The sequence below is a fragment of the Electrophorus electricus genome, chromosome 7, assembly GCF_013358815.1.
Source record: "Electrophorus electricus isolate fEleEle1 chromosome 7, fEleEle1.pri, whole genome shotgun sequence".
In the NCBI taxonomy this organism is placed as follows: Eukaryota; Metazoa; Chordata; class Actinopteri; order Gymnotiformes; family Gymnotidae; genus Electrophorus; species Electrophorus electricus.
Window position 1 is genome coordinate 7,481,600 of NC_049541.1, and position 26,061 is coordinate 7,507,660.

General features: G+C 40.7%; 3 protein-coding genes across 9 annotated transcripts; 2 read left to right on the top strand and 1 right to left on the bottom strand.

Annotated features, from left to right (window-relative positions):
• The first annotated feature begins 907 nt into the window (after positions 1–907).
• On the top strand, positions 908–9,486 carry elovl1a (ELOVL fatty acid elongase 1a). The gene is made up of 8 exons (XM_027030635.2): positions 908–1,180; positions 2,786–2,867; positions 3,175–3,365; positions 4,555–4,635; positions 6,021–6,077; positions 6,237–6,342; positions 7,036–7,175; positions 7,361–9,486. Exons 2-8 carry the CDS (start codon positions 2,807–2,809, stop codon positions 7,670–7,672), a joined length of 948 nt encoding a protein of 315 aa, XP_026886436.2. The 5' UTR covers positions 908–1,180; positions 2,786–2,806; the 3' UTR covers positions 7,673–9,486.
• On the bottom strand, positions 9,217–13,316 carry cdc20 (cell division cycle 20 homolog). Its single transcript, XM_027030623.2, has 11 exons — positions 13,013–13,316; positions 12,377–12,591; positions 12,079–12,224; positions 11,865–11,961; positions 11,597–11,722; positions 11,292–11,488; positions 11,112–11,206; positions 10,653–10,881; positions 10,378–10,503; positions 10,170–10,287; positions 9,217–9,963 (listed from the first exon to the last, which is right to left on the bottom strand). The coding sequence occupies exons 2-11, from the start codon at positions 12,564–12,566 to the stop codon at positions 9,794–9,796; spliced, it is 1,494 nt and encodes a 497-aa protein (XP_026886424.2). The 5' UTR covers positions 12,567–12,591; positions 13,013–13,316; the 3' UTR covers positions 9,217–9,793.
• Positions 12,520–26,016, top strand: cc2d1b (coiled-coil and C2 domain containing 1B). Of its 7 annotated transcripts, none has more exons than XR_003412103.2 (26): positions 14,096–14,486; positions 14,983–15,116; positions 15,530–15,671; positions 15,810–15,916; positions 16,033–16,140; positions 16,749–16,886; positions 17,060–17,402; positions 17,898–18,034; positions 18,616–18,694; positions 19,238–19,392; positions 19,594–19,666; positions 19,753–19,898; positions 20,007–20,130; positions 20,382–20,554; positions 21,052–21,177; positions 21,269–21,327; positions 21,674–21,790; positions 21,970–22,043; positions 22,968–23,026; positions 23,138–23,189; positions 23,310–23,409; positions 23,727–23,817; positions 24,177–24,299; positions 24,431–24,461; positions 24,565–24,698; positions 25,615–26,016. XR_003412103.2 is itself a non-coding variant. In XM_035527873.1 (26 exons), exons 3-25 carry the CDS (start codon positions 15,051–15,053, stop codon positions 24,440–24,442), a joined length of 2,604 nt encoding a protein of 867 aa, XP_035383766.1. In that variant the 5' UTR covers positions 14,096–14,256; positions 14,421–14,486; positions 14,983–15,050; the 3' UTR covers positions 24,443–24,461; positions 24,565–26,016. The 7 variants fall into 7 exon arrangements, 6 of the variants coding, with proteins under 6 accessions (XP_026886399.2, XP_035383766.1, XP_026886391.2 ...); XM_035527873.1 differs by having other exon boundaries at positions 14,096–14,256; positions 14,421–14,486; positions 24,565–26,016; XM_027030598.2 differs by lacking the exon at positions 14,096–14,486 and adding an exon at positions 12,520–12,595 and having other exon boundaries at positions 24,565–26,016.
• The last annotated feature ends 45 nt before the right edge of the window (positions 26,017–26,061 follow it).

The window sequence follows — 26,061 nt, forward strand, 5'->3', positions numbered from 1 at the left end:
TGAAACAGACTCTGGGAGAGTATTGTTAGTAGGTGGAGACTTTGGAAAGCTGATCTGGAGTCAGATTTAAGCATGTTTAAAGTGATTTTTGTTTCTAGGAGTTAAACTGCAGAACTGATTCAGGATAGGACTTCCACTTCAAGATGCCTGGTGAATGTAGGCCAAAAACTCAGGGTTCCTCCCTCTCCCACCTTGTAATGGTGATGCCATTCAGGATATGAACTTGAACATTTGCTCATTCATGTTATATGTGCAAGCTGTTTCACTGAGACTTTACACTATATCTCCCTTCATCTTAACAGTTTGCAATGTTGAAAATAGCAGTTATAAACTGGCATCCTGTTTTATGAAATGTTTAACCCCTTATTTGTTAAGACAGCTTGATACCACAACAAAAATTGAAATTTCTCATATTGTTTCAAACATTCATTAAAGAGTATTGACAATTCCAATCTACTTTCAGAAATTGATCACTGATGAATTCTGATATTTTGTGTTGTTTTGTCAAAATATTCATCAAAATATTAAGCTTTTCTCATCTAATTATTTGCCAGAGTCATTACTGTGGGCTCTTTGTGATATTGTCATTGTTTACCATTTGTTGTAAAGCTGTGAATGTTAGTGTTTCTCTCACTAGAAGTGCCCTGCACCCATCCTTGCCCTGACTGACCGCTACTGAACAATAAAGCTTTTCATTTTCGACCACTCACCAATGATTTCTCGCCTACTTCTTCAGAATGATAAAAACCAACTGCTGCGGAAGCCTATGGTGAACCAAGTTCTTTTTCTGCAGCCAATGGGAAGCCCTGATATGGGGTGTTGTGGGCAGGACCAGCCAGCTAAAGCAGGGTGTGGTCCAGAAACTGGGTGGGTGTAGTCTCTATTACACAGTGTGGCTCATGCTCATAGTTAAATTGAGAGTAGAGATTCATTCACTTCTGCCCTGTCACTGCCTAGCCAGCACTCCTCACTTTGTTCTCTTTCTCTTCATGTCAGAAGAAACTGCTTTTAATGAAGAAGTGGCTGCTCTAAAGGGATATAGAAAGAGACAGCCACTGTTCCCCTATCTTCACCCTGGGATGGGCCTTTCACTTCTTTCTTTTGGTGTGTATTTTGAATGATTTTGAAGCAGGTGAAACATTGAAAACTGCAAGGCTGCGCTTGAGACAAAAAGCAACAGGTGAGGAAGGCAACAAGCAAATGATTCTCTTTTTGTCTCTCTTAATCTTCCCATTCATGTGGTGTGTTATGTTTGTGTAGTGTTAGCTGTTTTCTGTTGATTAATGCAGAGGCTAAGATGCTAATATTTTTCTTCTCTCAGTTTTCAATTCAAGTTTCCAATAAGTCTCCCAGTTTAACTGAGGTAGTATCTTGGTGATTTATCGTCAGCAGTATCTTTCCTATGAGACTATCTCCTGTTCACCTCACCAGTCTGACTGGCTTTGCACTCTTAGTCATATAGGCTGATTGTCAACAGACTTGCGTCTCCAGAAAAAGGAACTTATGTTAAGGTTGGGGGTTGTTTTGCTATTTTTTCCAAGACACTTTTTTGCATTTTTCAGTTGCATTTTTAAACATTTTTGGACAATTAGGTTTTATACCATGGTATTGCTTGGTGCCATTAGGTGTAGATGGATTAATTTACTGTTGCTAAGCTTTTTAACTAAGCATGAGGAAACATTTTGTCTCCCAGCAAATTAGTTGCCATTTGGCAACTAGATTTGGACTTGATTTTCAGACCTTTCAGATTTCTCAAAGCATTATTCTCTTGTGTGAAATGTTCTGCCCTCCATCCCCCCAGCTGCAGTTTATAAAGTATTTTTTAAAGATGGGTAAAAAAATAAAATGGCATTAGTGAAGCATGTCTTGCATTCATGTCATCCCACTTTAACCCATCTCTGAACAACTGCCATTTATATGTGGTTATGTCAGAAATAGAAATGCGCGGTAGTCACTGCCATCTGGTTTGACATGTTTTGTTAGATTAGCTGTGTCCCTACACGTGCTTGTAGTAGGATGGTCTTAAATTCAGTTTGCATGTATGGATGGACAGTTTTGGTCTATTGCTTGGCTCTGCTCTTTTTCTGTCTGGAATCAGTGGAGGACAACCCAGATCCAGTGTGATCTGACACACCTTGCCAGGTGTTTTTTGTTTTGTCTTTTTGTGTTTGGGGGGGCTGTCAGTGTTGACTCAGACACACTGCTGTATGCATGATGACTATAAATTGCCATCAGCCTGTGTGTACCTGTGTGTGCCATCAGCCTGTGTGTACCAGAACAGATTAGTGCTACAGCAGCTTTATGGTTTTATATCCCTGACCCTATAAAGCCATACTAACACCTAGAACAACCAATTTGTTTTGAGAACAGCATCAATTCTATGTGGTTTTTCACAAGTGTCAGGAACAAGGTGTTCTTTGAGATCTTGGTCCACGTTGGTTGGAGGCTGCAGGCTGGGCAATGGACAATTCATGCTGCGAATCTCCTGTGCCAACACATCCCAAAGGTGCTGGATTACATTCAGTTCAGATGAGAGAGGCCACTGAAGTGTACTGATCTCTCTGTCAGGGAGCCAGTTTGAGATGGCTCGTGCTGTGAGACATGACACTTTGTCACACTGAAAGTTGCCCTTATATGTAAATTCTAGCCCTAAAGGAAAGCACTCTGTCAACAATACTCGGACAGGTTGTGGCATTCGAATACTTGTTGAGAATGGAAGTTCAGTACTTTCAAAGCTGCTCTGGTTCTGAGAAGATTCTTTGTCCTCTTCCATCTTAATTTACAGTCTCATCTAAAAGGAGAAAGGATGATTGGAGAGGTGATTCCCAACATTGTAAGGTTTCATGAATATCTCATCAAAAGAACGGGTAGGTCCACTATGGTTATGCCCCAGTGACCACTGTAAACATAAGTTATACGATACCTTGGACTTGTTTAATAGAATTCTCTAATTTTTCATATGTGTAAACATTTTCAAGAGAGTTGTTCACCCTAACTGTGATTAATATTTTGTACCATATTTTGGGAAAGACACTATATAAGCGTAACTTCATTCATTCATTTGTTCCTTCATCATTCATGCATACCAATGGATCAATATTTTATGACAATGAATGGCAAAACCTTTCTCTGTACAGTTTCATATGCGTCAGTAATTGACTTATTTTGCTTCAGATGACAGAGTACGGGACTACCCGCTGATGCAAAGCCCTGTCCAGATGACCCTGATCTTGTTGGGATATGTGTTCCTTGTACTGTATGCTGGGCCACGCTACATGGCCAATCGTAAACCCTACAAACTCAAAACAGCTATGGTCATTTATAACTTCTGCATGGTGGCCTCCAATGCCTACATTGTTTATGAGGTTGGTGTGGTCAATTGTTTTTTACTGTGATTGTGATGGCTTTACTTTTAAAACTCTACAATACAGAGTAATGCGAAATGGCAATGTCTGGCAACAGTGTGCATGCATGTCATCCTTAACAATATTACCATTGTTGCCCTTAACATTCCTTTAAAATATTTCACATACAGAGTGCATTTAAACAGTAAATTAAGAACCTTATTGTCCTTCACTGGAATGCAAATGCTGATTCATTCTCAATGCAAGGTTAAAACGATGTTTTATGCAGCTTCAAATTATTAATTCAGATCCCAGTACATAATTTCACCTTCTTTAATTCATTATTATATATTCTTATATTATTTATTAATAAGAATATTATTAGGCAATTTTTGGCAATCATCATTTTAAAATTGGACTTGAGTGCGGACTGCCCGCATCTTCTGGCATCAACGCAATGAGAAAGCTTAGAAGTGTTGTCAGTACTTTAAGCCTTGAGATCCAGAACAAGTCCGCAGTCCATAAGACACGGACGAAGTCTAGAATCAGGTTTATATTCTAGACTTTTTCTACTTGAGACTCTAGGTATGTCCACAACACAGCATTATAATTTAATGGTGAAAACTGATTAATTTGTTGAAGATACTTGCTGAAAAGCTTTTTCTAAGTGAACAAAGCTTTTGGGTTGGCTGATTTTTTTATTTATTTTTTTTTAATGATTACCACAAGACCTAAAAGTGAAACTAAGAAAAATGAGGTGGAGATCAGGGTTTGTTTAGTTTGAGAGAAACTCTTAAATGTTAAAGATTCAAATTTTTAGAGGTTGATTTTAATTATCAGATCAGATTCAAGTTCTGGTCATCATCTAGAACAGTGTTTATATATTTGTTGTTCCCACCATTTACGAGGGATGTAATTAGATAATTTTTAACATCATACAATTTGTGTTGCTGGAACAAAGTCTGGCTTTTCTTTGAAACAACCACCAAAGATGGGAGAGCAAATTACATACTTTGCCATGCTGAGGTGATCTTTTTGCCTGGAAATCAAGTATACTGTTATCTGCATCTGATGGATCATGGCCATGCAGTTCTGTGCTGACCTGAAAAAGAGAACACAGTCTTGCGGCGCAAAGCATGACCTGAAATTTTGAACTGAGATGTTGCATGCATTTGTTTGTTTTTTCCCCCTCAAACTCTTTGCGATTCAGTTCTTGATGTCTGGTTGGGGAACCACATATACCTGGCGATGTGACCTCATTGACCCCTCCACCAATCCCCGGGCCCTCCGAGTAAGTAGCATGGGACCTTTTGGATTATCGACTTTCATTATTAATAATGGATCTTATATACACTTGCCAACCGCTTTGTTAAAAATGCATACCTTGTACCTACACTCACTGACACTGTTAGGTCCATCTATTATATATGTGCATTTTACTGGTATATTGTGTTAGATTGTGGACTATTTGTGACCACGCACAGCTATCTGAGACTTTGCTTGTTAGTTTCTGACTACAGGACTACAGGTGGACACAGTTCACAGTACCTGAACACAGTTCTTGCAGTATTTAACTCGCAGCAGGTGGAGATTCTACATGTATTATTGTCTGTGTTTGTGGGGTGTGGGTTTTTTTGTTGTTGTTGTTGTTGTTTTTGTTGTTGTTTTTTTGTGGCTTGCATCCTAAGAATGTCCATCAAAAAGGGGTTCTGTGGTCAGAAAATATTGATGAGTTGAGATGGAGGATACTAAACGTAGCGTTAGGTGAGCTATAGGCCTACAGATTATTTCCTTTAATTAATAAATAATCTGTAGGTCTATAGTCCTACTTTGATTATGTCTTATAATAAAGAGGATGGTGGGTTCAGAATGAATTATGAAAGTAATTTTGACTCTACTCCAGCAAATTCAAGGTGAAATGAAGCAATAAGTTAAAGGAACCATACAGGCATTCCAGCCCTTTTTAGATGTGTCCCTGTATCTTCCAGAGACGCTGTACCTTCAATATATTAAATGTGTGCTTAGTGGGGTTCAAGGCAGGCAATTGTCTCAGACAACTGAGAACATTTCTTTCTCTCTGGCCTTTAAAGCATAACTGGCCATTTTAGGGCCATTGTCCTGCTGCATGGTGAGGTGTGACCCATGCTGGTGTATTTGATTTTTTCTTTATAGTCCTATGATGATTCATCTATATCTACATGCTGAATAGTGTCATGTTTAACAGTTTCTGCTTACGACTGAATGTATTGTTCAGTCATCCACTGCTGTGGTCTGCTAGGTTGTTTACTATTGCTAAACATTGCTATGTTCTTGCTTTCTAACAAACCACCATTGTTGGCACATCTAATGCCTTGTATGTGTTTCAGACTGATGATCTATGATTTCTTTTCAGTGGTATGATTGTGAGCTTGGCTGACACTGGTGCGTGCATGCATGCATGCATGCATGCATGCATGCATGCATATATATATATATATATATATATATATATATATATATATATATATATATATATATATATATATATATATATATATATATATATATATATATATATATATGGGAGAGAAAGAGACATATTTTTTTCTCTATCTCCACACAGACACCTTTTTATTATTTCATGGTGACTGTGTAATAAAGAATTCACCTTTAATCCCCCACTTTTTATTTCTGCAGATGATTCGAGCAAGCTGGTTGTTCTACTTTTCAAAATATGTTGAACTTCTGGACACTGTAAGGATCTCTGGTTTTGTGTCATTAATTTTTTACACCTACAGTCTTATTGATGGTTTGTTTCACATATTCTTAAAAATAAGAATGGTGTCAGGTTGACTCTAAGTGCAGACATTGGTTTCAGTGGTATGACGCTCATTTGCCACATATTTCCTGCAGGCATTTTTTGTGCTGAGGAAGAAGCACAGCCAGGTGACGTTCCTACACATCTTTCACCATTCCTTCATGCCCTGGAGTTGGTGGTGGGGCATCACTCTTACTCCTGGTGAGTAGGGTGTTGGGTGTTTTTGTTTGTTTGTTTGTTTGTTTTTCTACATTTATGAGAAAAGACCCCACAATGAGGTCTGCCCCCCCCCAATAGTTATTGCCATAAGACAGAAAAGTGTTGAGAGTTCATCGAGAACATAAAGAACCATGGCAAGAATTTTTCCCAGATGTCAAACAAGAATATCTGCATGAATGGTATAGTGGTTTTTCCTGAGTGACCTGTATGGCTAAAGGAAGCTATGGCTGAGCCTTTTGCACTGCAATTTTGACATCGGAGTATGCCACGTTTTGCAGTATTCTTGGAATGTAATGTGTATGGCATAGAGTCTGTCATGCCTATCCCTGCTCTGTGATGAAATGGCCAGTTAATGTTCTCTTCCAAGCATATTGGGTCCGGTGATGCTGCATTTCCAGTGGATGCTGGGGCAGCCATCATGTCCCTTTTGCTGCGCTGTTACATCAGAACCACTTTCATTAGAAATGTCCTTCCACACTAGAGCCCAGGAGAACATGTTATTAAGCTGCTGTTCAAGCACGATAGAGTAGGATGCCAGCATTTGCGTTTTCCTTTGTGTGGTCAAAGATTTTTAAAGTATTCAAAGTAAGCTAAAGGAAGCCTTAATCCTGTTGTGTTAAAAGTAATTACTCAAGTTTGCCACTGTTTTGACCCCTCTCTGTATATGAATTGTAGAGGGCGGAATGGGCTCCTTCCATGCCATGGTGAATGCTATGGTCCATGTTATCATGTACACCTACTATGGCCTTGCTGCTGCTGGTCCACGTTTCCAGAAGTACCTGTGGTGGAAGAAATATATGACTGCTATCCAACTGGTTAGTGTCTGTGCGTGAGTGTGTGCGTATGAGTTGTGTGTTTGTTTTTGTTAAAGAAAAAAAAACAAGGGACCTTTTTGGTTCATTATTTAATGTCTCTCTTTCAGAGTTGTTGCCTGATGTCGTAGATGGGCATGTTTGTGTAAGGATTTCAATTGATTGCTTTCTTTGCTGCCCCATTTCAGATTCAGTTTATTGTGGTGTCTGTCCACATTTCCCAATACTACTTCATGGAGAAGTGTGACTACCAGGTGCCCATCTTTATCCATCTTATTTGGATCTATGGCATGTTCTTCTTTGTGCTCTTCTCAAACTTCTGGATCCAGGCGTACGTGAAGGGCAAACGGCTCCCTGCCATTACTGAAGACAAACCCAAGCAGAATGGCTTTGTCAGCGGTAGCGAGGCAGTTGCAGTGCCCAATGGCAAACACCTTGAGAATGGCACTGACCACTACACAAATGGATTTGCCCTCAGTGCGAAAATAAAGGAGGTCTAAAAGAAAGGATAAAAGCTCAGAACTGAAATCTCAGACTACCATAGGACTTAACATGAATGCCACATATTCCAAGAAAAGATTTTTTTTTTTTTTTTTTTTTTTGGTTCCCTTACCCAAATGGATGTTGTATGATTGCACGGGAGATGACATGGCACATGGTCCGTTCAACTGCTTTGTTTTGTATTTATTAATATTTGAGAACAACTGACTGACTGGGGAGCACAATGCATGACGAGAAGGCCTCCACTGATGTTGCTCTGCAGTGTGGCGATAAAGTCCACCTGTCATTGTCCCACCGACTTCCTTTTTAAGCATGTATGATTCTCTCAGTTGCTCGAGAACAATGTACAGTTCCCATGGATCTAATTCAAGTATAGCTGTAAATGTTTTTCAAGTTAGGTGGGATTAATGTTAATGTTAATACTATGCATAACTTAAACCAATAAACCTTTTTTATATGTTAAACTTTGAACATTATAAAAATTATTAATGTGAAGCTTGTTTGCTCTGGTATGCTACGAACATTGCACAAGGAGTTTGTATGCAGACTGATCTGTCACGTGTTTGAGTGACAGCACCATTTTTGTATATGTGCCCTCACTGTCACCTAACTTTATGTGAAAAGAAAATGAATGAGGAACACAACTTATTTCCCTCAAGTCTTGATATGCAGCTTCACTATGAAATAATCTGATTTGTTTCTAAAGGTCTGGCTTTTTCCCTAGAGCAGTCAAATGTCATAAAAACAGGGAACAGCTAAAAGCTAAACATTTCATTAAAATGACAAAAGATGTGATGTGTGAATGACATGGTACCAAGATAAGTTATCATTTATCATTCAGTGTAACTATTTAATTGAAGTGTTATCTGCTGTTATTTTCAGACTGAATCACCTTCATATGCCAAGTACACTGCATGCACTAAGAATTTTTTTTGGTGTTCTTAGTTTTACCTGTTCTGAATTCTGATGCAGTCTTACTTTGTATGCAATTGGCTACTCATAGTAAACTGATGTTGCTACCTCCTGAAACCACAAGGACAATTATTCTGTTGCTCACTAACAATATTTGGTGACTGGTAAACAATTTATGATTCAGGGATTAATATAAGAAGTCAAATCAGTTCAACAGTTGTTTTCACAAGTAGGGTGGATTTTAAAGTGTTGAGCCCTTAAGGTGGTGTTTTTGTTTTGTTTTTAAAGAGACAACACTCCAGCATTATTGGCAACCTTTGAGAATAAGCAGCAAATATACTATGAAAGTTAGGGAAGTGTAGAATAAAAATAAGTCTTTTTTGCACATGCCAGATTTGACATCATTGGAAATATTTGCAAAAGCTCAGCTGTATATTCATTCACTCTGTTTACCTTTTGTTGTTTTGGCTGCACCAGAGCTTTTTAACTCTGTAGACACTTGGGTAACATGCAGCCAAATGCCCCTAGTCATTCAACAAGGATCAGATCAAAGAAAGCTTTCTCGATACTGCTGGAACTTTTTTTTTTTACACAACAAAGGATTGTAAGGGAAACATACACTACCAAAAACAGGCAATGTACCACATTTCAAAAATACACAGTGTTACAAATTTAAGATCAAAAGACACAAAGTACAGCATGATAAACCCTAAAGGCTGCACTTCATTACAAAGCATGCACCTAGTCAACAAATGTTTCTGGTGTCCATCCCATAGCTGAACAAGACAAATCAAGAAAAATGTATGCCTGAGCGCATAAATGAGAACCCTATAAATGGCCCCCAAAACTGGGCTGATAAACCCTGCTGTAGATGGCAATACGTAGGTGCTAAAAAAAAAAAGTACTCAGACTTGGTATTGCTAGTCAAAAACACACCAAATCTAAATTTGTTCTCAAACAAAACACTACATTAAGCACTGGTCCTGCATTTTAAACTCCCCCCTTTAAGTGTAAAAATCCAGTTTTCAGATGCTGGCACCAAATCAAAAACCATAAAAAAAATTTAAAAAGTACCCAAATTTCTTTGATCTTCAAATCCAGAACCATGAATTGAAAATGAAATGATGCAAAATCTTTATTTCCAAGTTATTAAAACCATTACTTTGTACATAATTTATGCGTTTATAAAACCATTAAAATGGCACCGTTCATCGGATGTGTTGCTGGATAATGCTGCTGCTGCTGGTGGGGGCTTTGGCCTTTTTGGAAGAGTCTTTCTCAAAACACTTCCATAGTCGGATCGTTTCATCTGCACTAATGGATGCCACTGTAGAGCCATCGGGACTGAGGGCCAGGTTCAGAACCCTACCGTCATGACCTACATGAAGGAGAGCATGGTTAGGAGTGTTTCTGGCATAGTGAAATTATGGAACTCTTGCTCAAGCATTTTGATGTGTGTATTTTAGTAGGTCTTATTTCACTGTAGGTTTAGCATTAGATAAGCATTCATCAAAAACAACCCAGTGATTTGTTCAGGTCTCATCTTTTCAGGTTACAAACAATATGGCAACAGTTAAGACTGACCTTCAAGCTCTGTAACTTTAGCAAGTGAGGGATATTTCCAGATAAAAATCTTGTCATGTGCAAAACCATGACCGGAAACCAACTCCTTGTAGTTTGGTGCAAACACAAGCGATGACACCTGAAAATTTAAAGTTAATAATTTTTAGAATTAACAAAAGATGCAAAGTACCCATGTTCAGTCTAGCAGTTATGAATGCACAGGCCCCACCTGAGACTGAGTGTCCCATGCACTGACACAGGAGCCACTGTTCACGTTCCAGATACGGATGTGACGGTCACTGGTACCCCCTCCTGATGCCAGTATGCTTGGTTGCCAGGGGCACCAGGCCAAAGCCTGAATGTAGTAGTGCACAAAACAGGACAAAGATTTAAATAAACTAAACTCCATGAAACCTTTAGTGAAGGAGTCATGTGCCACCATTTTAAATTAGGCAAGAAGTACATAGTTCTGTTTATGGAAATACATTTAGATGCTTCACTTACCTTGACCGCTCCTTGATGTTCACTAAAGGAATGCACTGCAAGCTGCTGGGTCCCACCCTGCACACCAGGCCAAATATTCACTGTGTTGTCATTGCCACCACTGGCCAAATACCGCCCATCTGGAGACCAGGTGAGCCCACAGACTTCCTGTGAGTGGCCCCTCAGTGTGAACAGGTGATGGTCTGCTACACGGACATCATGCTGGTGAATCAGCCCAGACCTGGACCCACTGTAAGGATGAAAACATTACTAAAACCATGCCCAGAACTGCAAAATCTCAGTTACAGTACTGCACTTCAGACATGAAGTATGCCATAATTAGAGCAAGACCTGAATTGGGAGGAGAAACGGCAGAAAACAACTGTATGGACAAACATGAACTGCATTTCTAATTTTCTGCCTTGCACCAGTGGTATGACTGGTACATGCATGTAGCTGCAACACCATGCTCAGAGTTACCTAGACAAGATGTGGTCATTCCAGCTCAAACACCCAACTCGAGCACGGTGCCCAGCCATGCTGCGTAGACGTTTCTTGTACTGTACATCCCAGAGCTACAATGTGCAAAAGAAAGTTTGCATTTTACAAAGTGTACACTTGCCCAACAAAAACAGAGTTACTCATTAGCAAACTCATTACCTCTACTTTGCAGTCACTAGTTCCAATGGCCAAGAAGTTTCCATCATTGCTCCATGATACTGAGCATACGAAGCCATTCTCCTCCTCCATCTTCTTCAGCAGGATGATGTCACCGATGGCAGCATCCCACAAATACACTTGTTCAGAAAGGGCAACAGCCATCAGGTTTTGCCTGCCCCAGTCCATCAAGTTCAGATCTAAAAGTGGCAGAGTTGGAAAGTCAAAACTACAGCAGAAGTCCATCAATGCACTCAGAGGGTTTTGCACACTGAACCAGAACATGAATTGAGACAGCAGGAACTCACAGAAGTCATTGCGGAGCTCAGGAGCATCTAGAATACGCTCTGGGACTGAAGAAATATACCGTGTCTTCTTGATTGAGACAGGTGTGGGTACTTGGCTGTAGAGAACTTTTAAGTTATTCTGGTAACCTGTGGGAGGTGTTTGAGCCATTATATTCTGTGCTTGAAGGAGAGGGGGGGAGGAAAAAACAAACAAACAAACAAACAAACAAACAAACAAACAAACAAGACACTTAATACTCCAGGACCAAGTAAATAAATAAGGCCATACCTTCAGGGGCATTAAGCGGCTTTCCTCCCAAATGCAATATCTTTGCTTCCTCCAGATCAAATCCATTTAGTGTTACAGACCAAGCCTTCTGCATGAACTGCCATGGATTAAAGATACAAACATCAAGTCTGAGGACATCTGTAAACTAATTTGTTTTGGATTGTCCTCAGGAGAGGCACAGTTTGCAAATATTTGTGAAAGGCAAAAGCCTTACTGCAGACGAGGACACGCCTTCCTCCACAGGCTCATTCTCTTTAGACAAGAGAAAACTTGCCACATCCATCTGTTTGGCATTTCTGATGGGGATAAACCGATCTCCTCCAGCCTTAGAGGGAGTGTTTTGTGTTTTGCCATTCTTCCCTGTTCCAAAGTGAAAAATAAAAGCATCCACTTAGAGGAATTGAGTTGCAATGCAGCATGAACACGTGATTCACTTTAATTCCACCTACAGTAGTGTCACAAGGTGGACTTGAGACTTTACATCTGGAAAAATGAGCCGTTTAACGCCATACCTGGAGTTTTGCTAGGGGTTTTGGACATGCTTATCGACCGATTTGAACTTTTGCTCGGTGATAAGGCGCTGGTGTTAGCGGACGTCGACGTGCTGGCTTTCCTCTGCCACCTTGCCATTGGAGCATTTGTGATTGGCATGTCCAGTTTAAGAACGCTGTGAATATCATTCTCGAAACCAAAGTGGGACATGGCCTACTACGATGAACCAGCAAAACTGAGTAAGCAAGAAAGAGCTAGATTAACATAACTTCGAAATACTAGCAAAAATAAATAATAGCTAGCCACAATATACCTAACTATTATTAAAGTAGCTAGCTAGATACATTATGAACATCAGTCTCTAGTGACTCCGTAGGTACCACTTATTTGAACATTAGTTAACCTCGCTATCTCTTGCCATCTAGTATACCACTCTACCTGCCTTGAACAGTCATAGATCTGTAACTAAAGCAGGTGATCTAGTTAGCTATGCTATCTGGTAGTAACTAATGTAGACTATATCACAACAAAAAGCTAAATAGTGTTAGGTGTTCACTGTGGCGTAAGACTAACCTATCTTTAGCTAGCTAGCTACTAACTGTAACTAGCCGTATAGCTAGCAAGCTTAGCTGCGTTATATAGGTTAGCTAACTTACCCCAAAACACGCTATATCGCAGTACTGTAGCAGCCCCTGATAAATTCCAGTTTATAACCTTTCGTGCTTGTTGCCTTCGATTGAAATCGATGTTCAAAAGAGAAAGTTTTTCAGAAACCAGGTGAATACTGTTAGCAAGCAAATTCAAAGATCGCTTCAGAACTTTGAGACGAGTTTAAATGACTGAAATGCACTATTGTGATTGGTGAATTCAAAATAGTTTCGCTTGTTACTATGGCAGCCATTCAAAATCCTTAAAGATGATTCGGTGACTCGTTTGGAGGAGTTCTACCATAAAACTACGCAAGAATCGGTCACTCCTTTTTCGGCAGTTTGCTTGCATCATTGAGGATTAGACCGCCTCCTGCGACTAATTTGTAATACTACAAGTAGAAAAATCTTTTCAGTACTAGGGAAAGTACTAAATAATTTTTAAGTGAAATTAACACATGGTTTCCTCTTGCTTTATACAACCCAAAACCGCAAGAGATTTTGCTGCTGTTCTTTTATACATTGACAATCTCTGTCTGTTCCACGTTTTCTACCCAACACTTTATGCCAAAACTATGAGTGCTTTATGAGCTTGAGGTCATTGTTATTATTAATACATGTTGGTATTATGGGTGATATGAAATGGAAACTTGCTGAGAAAATAAATAAAAAAATTAAACGATTGGTTAAGACAACAAATACAGTAAATTCTGAAGTATTATACGGCAACATGGGCCAAATAAGACCGCCTGCAGTACTTTGATTATTTAGCTAACTATAGACAGAGAACACCAGTAATTGGTTAATGACCTAGTTAATTGCTCAGACGAACAGCAGACAAAACAAAACAAAAAATGAATAATGGATTTGGGTCTTATGTTTGTGTCAAAAATGTTTAATATAAAACAGTATAAAATGAGCTGATGAGCTGAAAAGGTTAGGCTTGGAGATTCCTGAGTGAGCCACGTCGTATTATATGATTCCCAAAATTTCCACAAGACCTTTATTGCAAAGCCTTTATTTTGAAAAAATGTTAGTGCGTTTTAATGTTGTTTGCGGTTGGAAATATGATGGGCGTGCTCTACCAAGAAATCTCACTAGAAGTCGGACAGAAAGTCAAATAATTAGCTAGCACTTATTCAGCTGTACTTATTGTTGTGTGGGCTTTCATATATCCTAAAACAAGCGGTTCAGTACTAGATAAACACAGTCTTGGTGATGATCACGGTTTTTTTAACCTACCGAGATAACAGGTGAAGAACAAGTTATCAGATAAACGATATTTGTGAATTAGCTATCCCCAGCTATCTTGGAGTTCATGTATCGACAATGACAGGTAACCAGCTAGCATAGCTAGCTAGCATTTCAGTGAGTTTAGAGCGTGACAATATTCTGTTTCATGTGTGCGACTGTTCAGGGTGCCTTGGGTACATAGATTGCTTACAATTGAGTTACCATCTTGACCTCATCGAACACCTTACAGGTACGCAGCTAGCTCCTAACTAACTAGCTAGCTAGCTATATTAAACACGAATTCACCGTGGTTAGTAGCTAACTAGATTAAAAAAAAATGGGTGCATTTGAGAAATGCAGTTCTGTCCAAATCTTTTCGAGGTTGCGTGAATTTGATGGTTTATTGAGGGCTTATCGCATTAGGTTTAGTTGTTCTGTTTTGATTATTTCCCGGAAATGCGCATGGAGGCGTTATCAAAAGATCTGTATAAACATCGCAACACGTAGAGCGAGCTAGCTTTGTTATTACGTTAGCTAACATAGATATATACAACCTTATTATTTTCAAATGAGAAAACATAAGTAGCAATCATTAACGTTACCCCACGAGCAAATATATGTTACATTAGCTAGCTATATAACGAATGTTAGCCAGCTACTTTGTAGGAGCCAGGTTAGCTAGCTGTGTAACTAGGTAGCTATAGGTAATGTTTAGCTGTCATTTCATAATTTTCCTCTCTTGACAGATTTCTTTAACTGAACGACTTTGGGGAATCACTTCACTCAAGCGACTGAATCGTTTGACCAGCCTAAGATGTTTGGCAAAAAGAATAAGCGGGCACCAGCAGCGAAAGGCCAAGGTGCTGCAGCAGCGAAACAGGTGGGTATGCCATGTTAGCTATATCCACTGTTAGATATTTTGTCGTTATAATTCGTTAGCATCCCAAAGCGGAAGAAAGTTCCGGCGGTGACATGACACATTATTTTGCTTATGGACTCCAATTAATTAGCTAAGCCCACTCTGAAAGTGGGCTTATATTACACATATATTGTACATACATTGTTATTTATATTTATATATATATATATATATATATGAGAGAGAGAGAGATATTTCCCTATACACCCGTTTTTTACACCTCAGTTTGGACAGAGCACTCTCAAACCATTTCACTGCGAGTTATACTGTGTATGACTATGTATGTGACAAATAAACTGAACTTGAAATTGAAAGTACACGCACCTAAAATAGTCTACCTGTAAACATAACAGCAAGTTGTGGTTTTGCCATAGATGGGGCTGTTCGTTGATTTCAACCCGGAGGATATGATGGACGTGACCCAGAGCATGGACGACCCGGATCTTGAGGCTGAATTTGCTGCCATCATAGGAAATAAACCAGGCGTTGCTGCTAAAGGGAAAAAGGCAGCCAAAGGTGATCACCAGTAGTATATATTTCATTCAAAACTCTCTACTTGAATCTTGCTAAGATCCAGCTATGGTGGTTTATTTAACATTCCTGCTATAATTATTTTTACAAAAATTGTTTGATTTATGCTAAAACCCATTGTAGCACCATTACCAATGGAGGATATTGAAAAGATGACAGAGGCATGCATGAAAGATATTGATGATGATGATGATGATGATGACAACCTGGAGGATGATGACGATCTCTTGGTGAGCCATTTGTTTTCTTTCTGCTTTTCTATAGATTGTTGCTTTCTATTGATATGATTGGTTGCATTTTTACATTAATGACAGTGATCCATACATATGTTGACATTTATCTCCAGGCTGAGCTCCAGGAAGTGGTTGGTGAAGAGGAAACGGAGGACTCGGGGGCAGTAACCCCCAGCTCTATGGGCACCGAAGATACACAGCTAGCTGCACTGGTGCCGCAGGTATCACACTTTCTATTCACTCCACTAGTTAAGATAACCACAATGCTCTCGTGTCATGAGCTGCTTCATTACTGTATGTAATGCTGTAGCTATTTGTGGGCACATTCAGACGACTTGGCCTATTAGGAATGGGTGCACGTTTTACTGCTTATACTTGCTTTTTCTGACATGTTTACCCTTCTGTCTGTTGAAAGCCAAAATTAATGCCTTTGTTTGTATTTGCAGTGAGGTTAGAGCAGTTCACAGGGTTTACCTGGTGGTCTGAGTGACTGAGTTTGCCTAATGTATGTATGGCTTTGGAAATTGTAACAAATCATGGGTTTTTTGTTTTTTTTTGACACAACAATGAGTACTCAAGCCAATGGTATTTAGGAGCTTTGTAATCACATCGTTACTACAAAAATGTACACATTTAGCCTGAGTTACCTTTGAACCAGTTCTCATCACCGCAGGACATGTTAAGCAGTGCCTGAAGTGGATGACATTTCTATTTTGAAAAATTCATTTGAGTGTTCAGCTTCTAGAGTCTGTTATATAGGACTTGATGAAGGTTACATAGTTTTGGATTTAATGCATGTAATGATCATGCAATTCTGCTCCGCCCACAGGAATCCAAGTTGACCTCAATACCTGGGAGCATTGAGCACACCCTGGAAGAAAAAATAACCATGTACAGAACTGCCATAACCAATGCCAAAGCCTCGGGGGAGTCATCCAAGGCCCGCCGATACGAGAGAGGCCTCAAGGTGGGTGGGATTTCTGTAGGTTTGACCAACATTATTCGTTTTTCACTTTTCGCGCTAGTGAATGACTTCTACCAGAAGTGTAAGCGTGCCATGTGGCACGTTTCAGCAAGATAATGAGATCTGCTGTGATGATACTCTGCATCTTCATGTTTTAAATTTTTTTTTCTCTCCAGACCCTGCAGGGCATGCTGGCATCCACACGGAAAGGTGGCAAGATCAATGAGGCGGAGATTCCTCCTCCAGTGGCGTGTGGGCCCCCCGGTGTCCCTGCCCGAGCTCCACCTGTCACATTGATGCCTGAGCTGGAGTCTCCTGAGGAGCATGGCGAGTCGGACAGCGCCGTGGACGTCTCTCCCATGTCCGGGGAGATGTCCTTGGTTTCCATGGAGGCGGCAGTTAGCAGTGAGGAAACGTTCTCCTGTGCCACCTCGCCGGAGGAAAAACATGCAGGTGGTGTTCCAGAATCCGACTCAGCCGAAAAAGAAAAGGAAGGAGTGGTTCCAGGATCCCATACAGGTGAGCCTTATTTAGAGGCTGAAGGGCTTGGACTTTGAGTTTAGAGACTTATTGATTTTAGCCAGTATTTTGTGGTCTTTGTCTCTTTCAGCTTTGTTGCTAAGGCACTGTATCCAGATGGAACCTCATGGCCTTGCATGTTCACTGATGTACACTAGCTGTGATGTACACTGCAAATTGAAATAACTGGCAATGCTACTGTCCCAGCACATTTGTCAGATAACTTTAAATTTGTTAACAGGGGTGCTAGTTGTTATGACCAGCTAAGGTCAGTGAAGTCTAGCCATTAGAGCCTGAGCAATAATTAAATGCTAATGAAAGATCTGAATTTTCAGCTCAGAAGGATTTTATAGGTTGAGAGCTTTCCCGTTAGCTTTGTGAAGGTGAAATTTCTCCAAGTTGCACTCACTTGGTAATCTAACTGAAATATTTAGCTGACCTGTGACATTTTTCAGGATAGCTCATGAAAAGGGCCTATTGTGGTGTCTTAAACAGCTCTGGCAGAACATCCACTGGAACAGCCCACCAAGGAGATGCTGCTCGATTGGCAGAAGGCATACAGAATTGCAGCTGTAAAAGCGAAGCAAGCCGGAGATCTAGAGCAAGCCAAAACACACATGAAAACAAGCAAGGTAAGGTTTGGATTGGGCTCACTTTAGCTGTGCTTGTTAATGAACACTTTCATGTGAATAATTCAATTCACCAGTTAGTTACCTAATATATTTTGATAATGAACAAACATCTCAAAGCCAAAGTTGTTTATTGTTGTGGATTTAAAACCAAAACATTGATGTAGTTGAGTTCTGTAATTGTATTGTTATAAAGTTGTTGTTGTAACATTTGGTAGAGGATAGTTTCTGGTGTGCCTAGATTTCATGTTGCATCCATTACAATGTGGTGAGTGAAAATAAGGTTGCTTGGTTGTTTTTAAATACACATGACAAAAGTGTAGAAATAGGAAATTGTGATTATCTGGAAGAATCCAGAATCATCCAGAAGAATGCAAAAGTCTTGTTTACTCATTAAACCACATTAAAATTATTACGTTTGGTCAGTTTACACTTTGCCACGTTCTTCTCTCCACTGGGCAGTCACGTTGGGTTGCCCATGCTCATCTGAGTGGACTGGTGCAATAATTGACTGTTATGTGTTGAGCACATTCTGGAGTGAGGTAAATGTAGCACTACTGAGGTCTCTCTCCTCCCTGCCTTAGGGGTTTGATGCTGCTATTGAGGCTCTAGAGAAAGGCCAGACCATCGACATGAACAGCCTGCCTCCCCCTCTCTCAGTAGGTAAGGGCTGGCAGCAGAACTTCAGTTCTCCACCTACACACATGTACATATAAACATATAGCTTTGATATACACATACACGTGGCAAATCTGCCTAATTATCTGATATAAATGAACAAAGGATAACTAGAACAATGTAAAAAGCTCCTGTTGTTTCTTTGGGGGGTTTTTTGCGGGGGGGTTGTATAAAGCAGTCATTTAGAATATGTTTTTGTTCCCATAGCTGGATCATTGCTCATTTCGTTAGTGTTAAGTTGTGGTTGTAAAGGTCTGTCTTCCTTGCCATGTCCCTGCTGCTTTAGGGAAGGAGGCTCCACCCAGAGCATCTATTAGTCTGCCCAAAGTCATCTGAAGGGCAATGTCAGTGCGCTATAAAAGTCTCTGTCACTGTCCTTGTTTAACCCTGCTTTGAATAGAAGTATTTATACAAGCTGACATTGCATTGTTCATATTTGTATGTAAATATAGGCTGTATGCCAAACTGCATGCTAGAAATTTCTACCATACCAACTGCACGCCCACCCTCCCCCTGGTCTCCCTGTAGGCCAAGAAGCTCCTGCAAGCCAGTCCACTCCTGGCCAACCCAAGACTGTTCTAGAAGCTTTGGAGCAGAGAATGGTCAAATACAATGAGGCTAGTGCACAGGCCAAGGCCAGCGGGGACGAGCGCAAGGCCCGCATGCACGACCGCATTGCCAAGGTGACTGCACATAACTCCCCCCCCCCCCCCCCCAAGGCTTGTGCTTTAGTATATTGCCAAGATACAATACATGAAACATGCGCCAAAGGTGGGTAGAGAATTCTAAAACCATACTCAACCATACTCAGTAGTGTTACTGTAATGAAATGAAGGCTCAAATAGTAGTAAAAATTTGGCCGATGTGTTTATTACCATTTTCAGCAATACCAGAGCGCTATTCGTGCCCATAAAGCTGGCCGTGCTGTCAACTACGATGACCTACCCACCCCTCCAGGTGAGTGGCTTTTTGTGGAGTGCCACCCTAAGTTGGCTCTGACAGTTGCCATGATTTTACATCACATCACATTCTGTCCTAAACAGGTTTTCCACCAATCCCAGGCCAGGCAGCTGCTGCACCTGAACAGGGATTTGCTGCTGTGCTTGAAGCAGCCAATAAGCTGGCCTCTAATGAAGCAGATGGTGGGGAAGAGGATGAGGATGATGGAGATGAGAAACAGGCCAAGGAGGTCTGCCCCTTCATTAATTCCTTTAGGTGGCTGTCAGTGGAGAAGGATGCTATGTCTTTGGCATGTGTGTTCGGTAACAGGCTGTTTTTGTGGTTTCTGATCTCCAAGGCTCCAGCCACAGACAACCAGAAAAAGCCAACCATGCCCGTGCCTCCGATGGTCCAGCGTCCTAAAAGGAGCTCTTCACCTCCCCCAGACAGAAGAGCCAAAATGGAGAGTGTGTCAGCCACAGGTCAGGACTGGGACGGGCCATTTGACTCTAAACTCAGGGTTCACCTGCTTACAGGATCATTACCTCTAGTTACACTAAGTCATTGGTATTGGTTTGATGCATTTCACAGCCATTCAGTATGATGGTGCCAAAGCTTTTATCTGCGAAGGCACTTCCACTGTCATTTTATTTCAATTTGACACTCCATATACTGGCTTTGTGCTGCCCTGCATGTTGCTAAATGGTAGTAGTTTTACAACTATTCCCCACAGCCACAGATCAGCTAGAGGTTCTTGAAGTCCGGAAGAAGCAGTACATGAAAGCGGCCCTGCAGGCCAAGCAGAAGAATGACCTGGAGCAGGCCAGGCTGTTCCTGCGCACAGCCAAGAGCTTGGACCCGCTGATCGAGGCCGCACGCAGCGGCAAGGCTATGGACATGAGTAAGGTTAGGCAGCAGCTTCTAACCTGACCATAGAAGTGAACAGCTGGGGGCAGGGAGTGTTGGGGACTGCTTCTCACAGAGTTTGCAGAGCCCAGTGTAGTTTCCCTGGGCCACAAGTATTATTTCCCAGACCTTAAGCCTAAGTCTAAACTCAAAATGATTTCCATGGTGATTCACCACTGGCACTGCAGTTTAGTCCAAGACTAAATTTAATCCATGTCTGGCCCTTAGAATTCTCCTAGGCTGTACACCGAACTCTGTGGCATAAAAAAAGAAATGGTGGGGAGAGAGATAAAAGAAGACACAAATGTGCTATAATAATGAGCTAATTTTGCTTAAATTTCATTTAAATACCATACTATTCATTTAAACTGAAATTATTCAATACAGTGCCTGAAACTTTTCAGACGGGAATTCACTGGTGTGTCAGAGATTCTGCCATTTCTTACATAATTCTTTGTAGGCCATTTGGTGTAACTATGATGGCTCATGTGTTCCAGGCACCGTCCCCTCCTGGTGATGAAGATGAAGACTTCATTTTGGTGCACCACAGCGACCTTCAGACCTCCGAGAAGGCTGAAGAGGTGTATAGTCAACTCACCAATATCCTCAAGGAACAGTATGAGGTACTAGGCACGAGCGTCAGAAGGCTGGCTTTATGCCAAAGTCTATTCAAATGTCATAATGAGATGTCTTTTCCTCTTCTCATGTCTCCAGAAATGCATGACCCTATCCAAGCAGTTCACACACATGGGGAATGTGGCAGAGACTACCAAGTAAGAATGTGCAAGCCCCCCTATTCACAGACACTTTTCGCCTCCTGCAAGTATAAATGGGATTAACTGACTGACTAGGATTATATCTGCACCATTCGACTTGTCACATTGAGGATGGTTGCTGCAGATCTTATGGTTCATATTTAAGATTCCAAGTCCCAGCACACCTGACAGCATGTCATGGCCCTGCATGACAGTCTGCATAACAGTCTTACAGCCTAATGTTTTAGTTTGCTACAGTAGTACAAATGGTTTATCAGTTTGACCTAAAAGTACAATGTTTCTGCCCATTCTTATTGTACCCGTCTCTGTGTTGTGTTGTATAATATCTTGCTCCTGCACTCAGATTTGAGAACATGGCAGCAAAATGTAAGAAGAGTTTGGAAATTGTGAAACTGGCTCAGAACAGGGGTCTTGACCCTCCCAGACACCACTTCGAATGGAGAACCTACCACACTGTCAGGTCAGCTGCATCTTCTAATCTGGACTGCACCTAAATACATAAAACATTATGAGAAGACTGTCTAGTGTTGGATCATAAGATTACAAGAATGGCTACAGGTGTTTGAGAACTAGCTGAATCTTCTAAAAACTGTTTCTTTTTGACCCTTTACAAGTCTTGTTCCTGGCCTTGTTTTGTAGGATATTTCCAGAGCTTAGTAGCACTGATATGGTAGTGATAATTGTAAGAGGCATGAACCTGCCTGCTCCTCAGGGTAAGATTTCTCACTGCACTCATTATCTTCTGGCTTCTCCTTACAAAGCATTTTATATCACAGTATAATGAATGTTTTTGCATTTTTATGCTATACCACAAGAATGTAGTGGTTGAGTATAGGTGCCCATATGTGCAAATATGCCTGCATGATGTTTAGCTCGTGCTATTAATGGTGGAAGACATTAGCAGTTTTAGACATAGCACTGTACCCTTCTCAAATCTCTGAATTTCAGTACCAGGAAATATACATAGATCTAAGGTATAGATGGATGTAGGTTAAGTCGCTGAAGTGATGATCCATTATCTTTAAGGTTTCTGTTGTCACTGTCCAAAGTAGTTGCGTCTTATCCCCCTCCCCTTGTTTTATACGACAGCTGTCCTACTTCAGACTGCCCATAATGGGGACATCACAGCATGTGATCGTGTGTGTGTCTCTCTCTCTCTCTCTCTCTCTCTCTCTCTCTCTCTCTCTCTCTCTCTCTATATATATATATATATATATATATATATATATATATATATGAGAGAGAGAGAGAGATCTATATCTATATGTGTGTGTTTAACTGACTTCTCGAAGGTTTTGGGTCATGCAAACATGTTTAGTATGATCCAGTTCATTCTGCAGAGTTAATACCAGAATTGTACATTATAATTGAGGAAAAAAAAATTCTCCCCAAGGTCTTGATTTGTCTTTTTGTCTGGTTTTACCAATTAACTCAAGCCACTAGGTAGAATAAATTAGTGAAAACAAATGGATAATTTTAAAACAAGAGAATTGCATAAATGTTTTAACCTGAACCGTTACAATTCGGCAAAATACCAGTCAGTCTTAATTAAGGGGATTAACTAGTTGGTACAGATACATGAGTGATTGATATTCTTTGTTTTCTGCCAACACCTTCTTCACTTTCCTGTTGTAAAGGTGTTGCATCAAATGACCTAGATGCTTATGTCAAGTTTGACTTCCCCTACCCCAGCTCAGTAAGTATCTTTAACCCTAACCTCAAAAGGAAGTACAAGTACCTCTACACTCGAGCAATTCCTTGTGCATTATCCTCTGTTGTAACTTAAATGCTGTTTCTGCAATTCTAGGACCAACCTCAGAGACACAAAACTTCAGTCATCAAAAACACAAATAGCCCAGGTGGGTCCATTTTGCATTCGTCTGCTTTTTTACAAGTTCTCAATCAGCAAAGTCTAAGGCTGGCTGTTTGGTTGTTGGCACAACTAACATGTCAGACATGTTTGCGTCTCTTCCGCACAGAGTACAGCCAGAGCTTCACCCTAAATATAAACCGGAACCATCGTGGCTTTAGGAGGGTGGTGCAGTCCAAAGGTCTCAAGCTGGAGGTGTTCCATAAAGGGTGAGGTTGCTGTTCTCTCCTCCTTTATCTCTCTAGCTGTGGCTGAGAGCTGTTGGGTGGGGCTGGGCTGGGTGTGGGGACGGCATCAATGTACAGTCATCCGCTTGACAGCTTGGATATGCCATTGTTACTCAAGGAACACCGCACCTCAGCAGCATGGGTTTTTGGACGCTGCAGTGCACGTTGATCCCGGGGCAATGCGCTCGCCTGTTTGCAGCACTCTAGTACCGCGCACGGCCCAGGATTGGTGTCTGTGCTCCATGGCCAGCACATGCAGGATAGATAATGAAAGTATTTTTCTCTCTCTCTCTCGGCAGCGGCTTCCTGCGGAGTGACAAGCCGGTGGGAACAGCACACATCAAGCTTGAGAAGCTGGAGTGCGAGAGTGAAGTGCGCGAAATTGCGGAGGTGCACAGAGATGCCATACATTCCTTTCTTCTTCCTTTTCTTTTTAGCCAGTGAGAGAGGAAAAGTTAGGAGGATGGGTATAGCAATTTTATTTCTACTTTTTAGTTTGTTTACCAATATGAATTTGTCGTCCTGTTTTCTGTAATGTTTTTCCATTTATCATTTTAGTTTACTATTGCCCTATTACCCTAGTGTGTATGCGTGAGAACAGCATGAGTATGGTATAGTATCATCTGTGTGTGAGTGTCAGCAATATGAAAACTCTAAATGTGTTTCTCAGGGGCATGCAAGCATTAGTGTTTCAATTTGCAGAGCATCTTCTCTGTAACATCAGTGCTTGTGTGTGCACGTGTGCTCAGATCATGGACGGCCGCAAGCCCACAGGCGGTCGTCTGGAAGTGAGAGTGCGTCTGAGGGAGCCCCTGAGTGGCCAGGACCTCAGCACGGTCACGGAGCGCTGGCTAGTACTGGACCAGTCACAGGTCAATATTCTTTAAAATTTACAAAACACAGCAGTGTTTCATAGTATATGCAGCAGTGTATATCTCCTAGAACAAATTAGGTTATGGGCCACTGGGTTATGAAATTGAAATGTTTTGTCCTCTTGCCCCAGGCCTTTCTTTAACAACACTGGAGAAAACCATGTAAGTACTAAAGTTTTCACAGGGGGACTTAAATCTTTCATGTATTTATTAAAATAGTAGGCCTGCTGATGTCAAATGATGTTTACACCCTTCCGCTGCTCAGGTCTAGAGGTCGGTCCAACATGGTCCTCTTCACTCTCTCATTAGTTGGGTCTCTGCACAGTCTCCAACATGCTGCTTCTCTTGAAGTTAAGAGATTAGAAGAAGTGTCACTTCCATGCATCTAGAGACACAGAGGTTTGTCCACATGTTCACTTTGGACAGAGATGCTATCATACTCTGATAATACCAGCTTGGACTGTAACCTAATAGCACACAGTCAGGTGATTTTTCTTTTCAGAATTCAAATAGTAGCTTTTGGGGGGGGGAAGATACCATATTATTTACTGGTATTTGAATTAAAATATGTTCTCTTAATTTTACGACATTGATCCCCACTGTTACAGGAGTCAGGTCTAGGTTAGTAGAAACTAACCTTTTTCTTTTGTTGCTGCTTCTCTGGGATGCATCTATGCACTAACACCAAAGTGATCGCTGTTGCTGTAGCACAGTGTAGTACAACTAAAAAAAACTGTTCTTACTTGCATTGAAGCACATACTGCTGCCATGTTGTTCGAATTATTTAGGATTGATTTATCTATGCAAAATGGTTTGCATTGAATCCCAAATGTTTTATAAGACACTGCAACACTTGTTTGTACCTTAAAGGAAGTTCACTGCACGGATAGACACGGGTTTCCCTAAAGCTCACCCTGCCCTAAGAGCAGTTCGACAGCTTCATTCATTTGCATGACATTTGAAGCCATAGTCTCACCAATGCAAATGGAATAAGGCATCTTCGTAAGCTTTGCTAGCAAGCTGGGTTCTTCTGTCATCTGGCCTGGAATAGGTACTGAAGCCAATATGTACACACAATGATGGGGAAACCTGTTTCTGGTACCAACCCCCAACGGTGAAGCTGTTCAGTGTGCATGAGATTTAAACCCAAGGCTATCTCAGAGTGCATGCTTACCACCTACTATCTTTGCACTTCAAAAGCTTCTGAGGGGGTGGCAGGTTGCTCCTTTGGCCTTCTTAGCCATGTTTACATAGAATGTTCTTTTGTGCAAATTGGATAATGTTGTACAATTTATTGTTCTTGTCTCTTTAATAGATAAAGAATATATTGCAGGAGTCCTTACATTGCCAAGCCAAATGATTGCCATTGAAATATACTTATTTAAAAGAGCCACCTCTTCCCCTTTTTCTTACCAGTGATACATGGTAATCACATAACTGTGCTCCACTTAGACATAATGTTGAACTGTATTTTTTTTTTTTAAGACTTTTTGCTTTATTTCACTACACTATGGTTCTTTATTTCAAAGCATGAACATTTTTGCCTTTATTCAGGTTTTATTGAGACACCAATGCATCCTGAGTAATACTCAATAAGGAAATGACTTGCTCAGAAGCAATGTTCCATTCCCTCTCTGCAGTGGTTATGCAAGTTGAGTGGTCTTCAAATTTATTTTTCAGACTGTTGCAGAAACACTCATTAAAAAAACTCAAGACACTTTTGTCTCCTAATGTTGCATATATTGCTATTCAGTTACAGAAG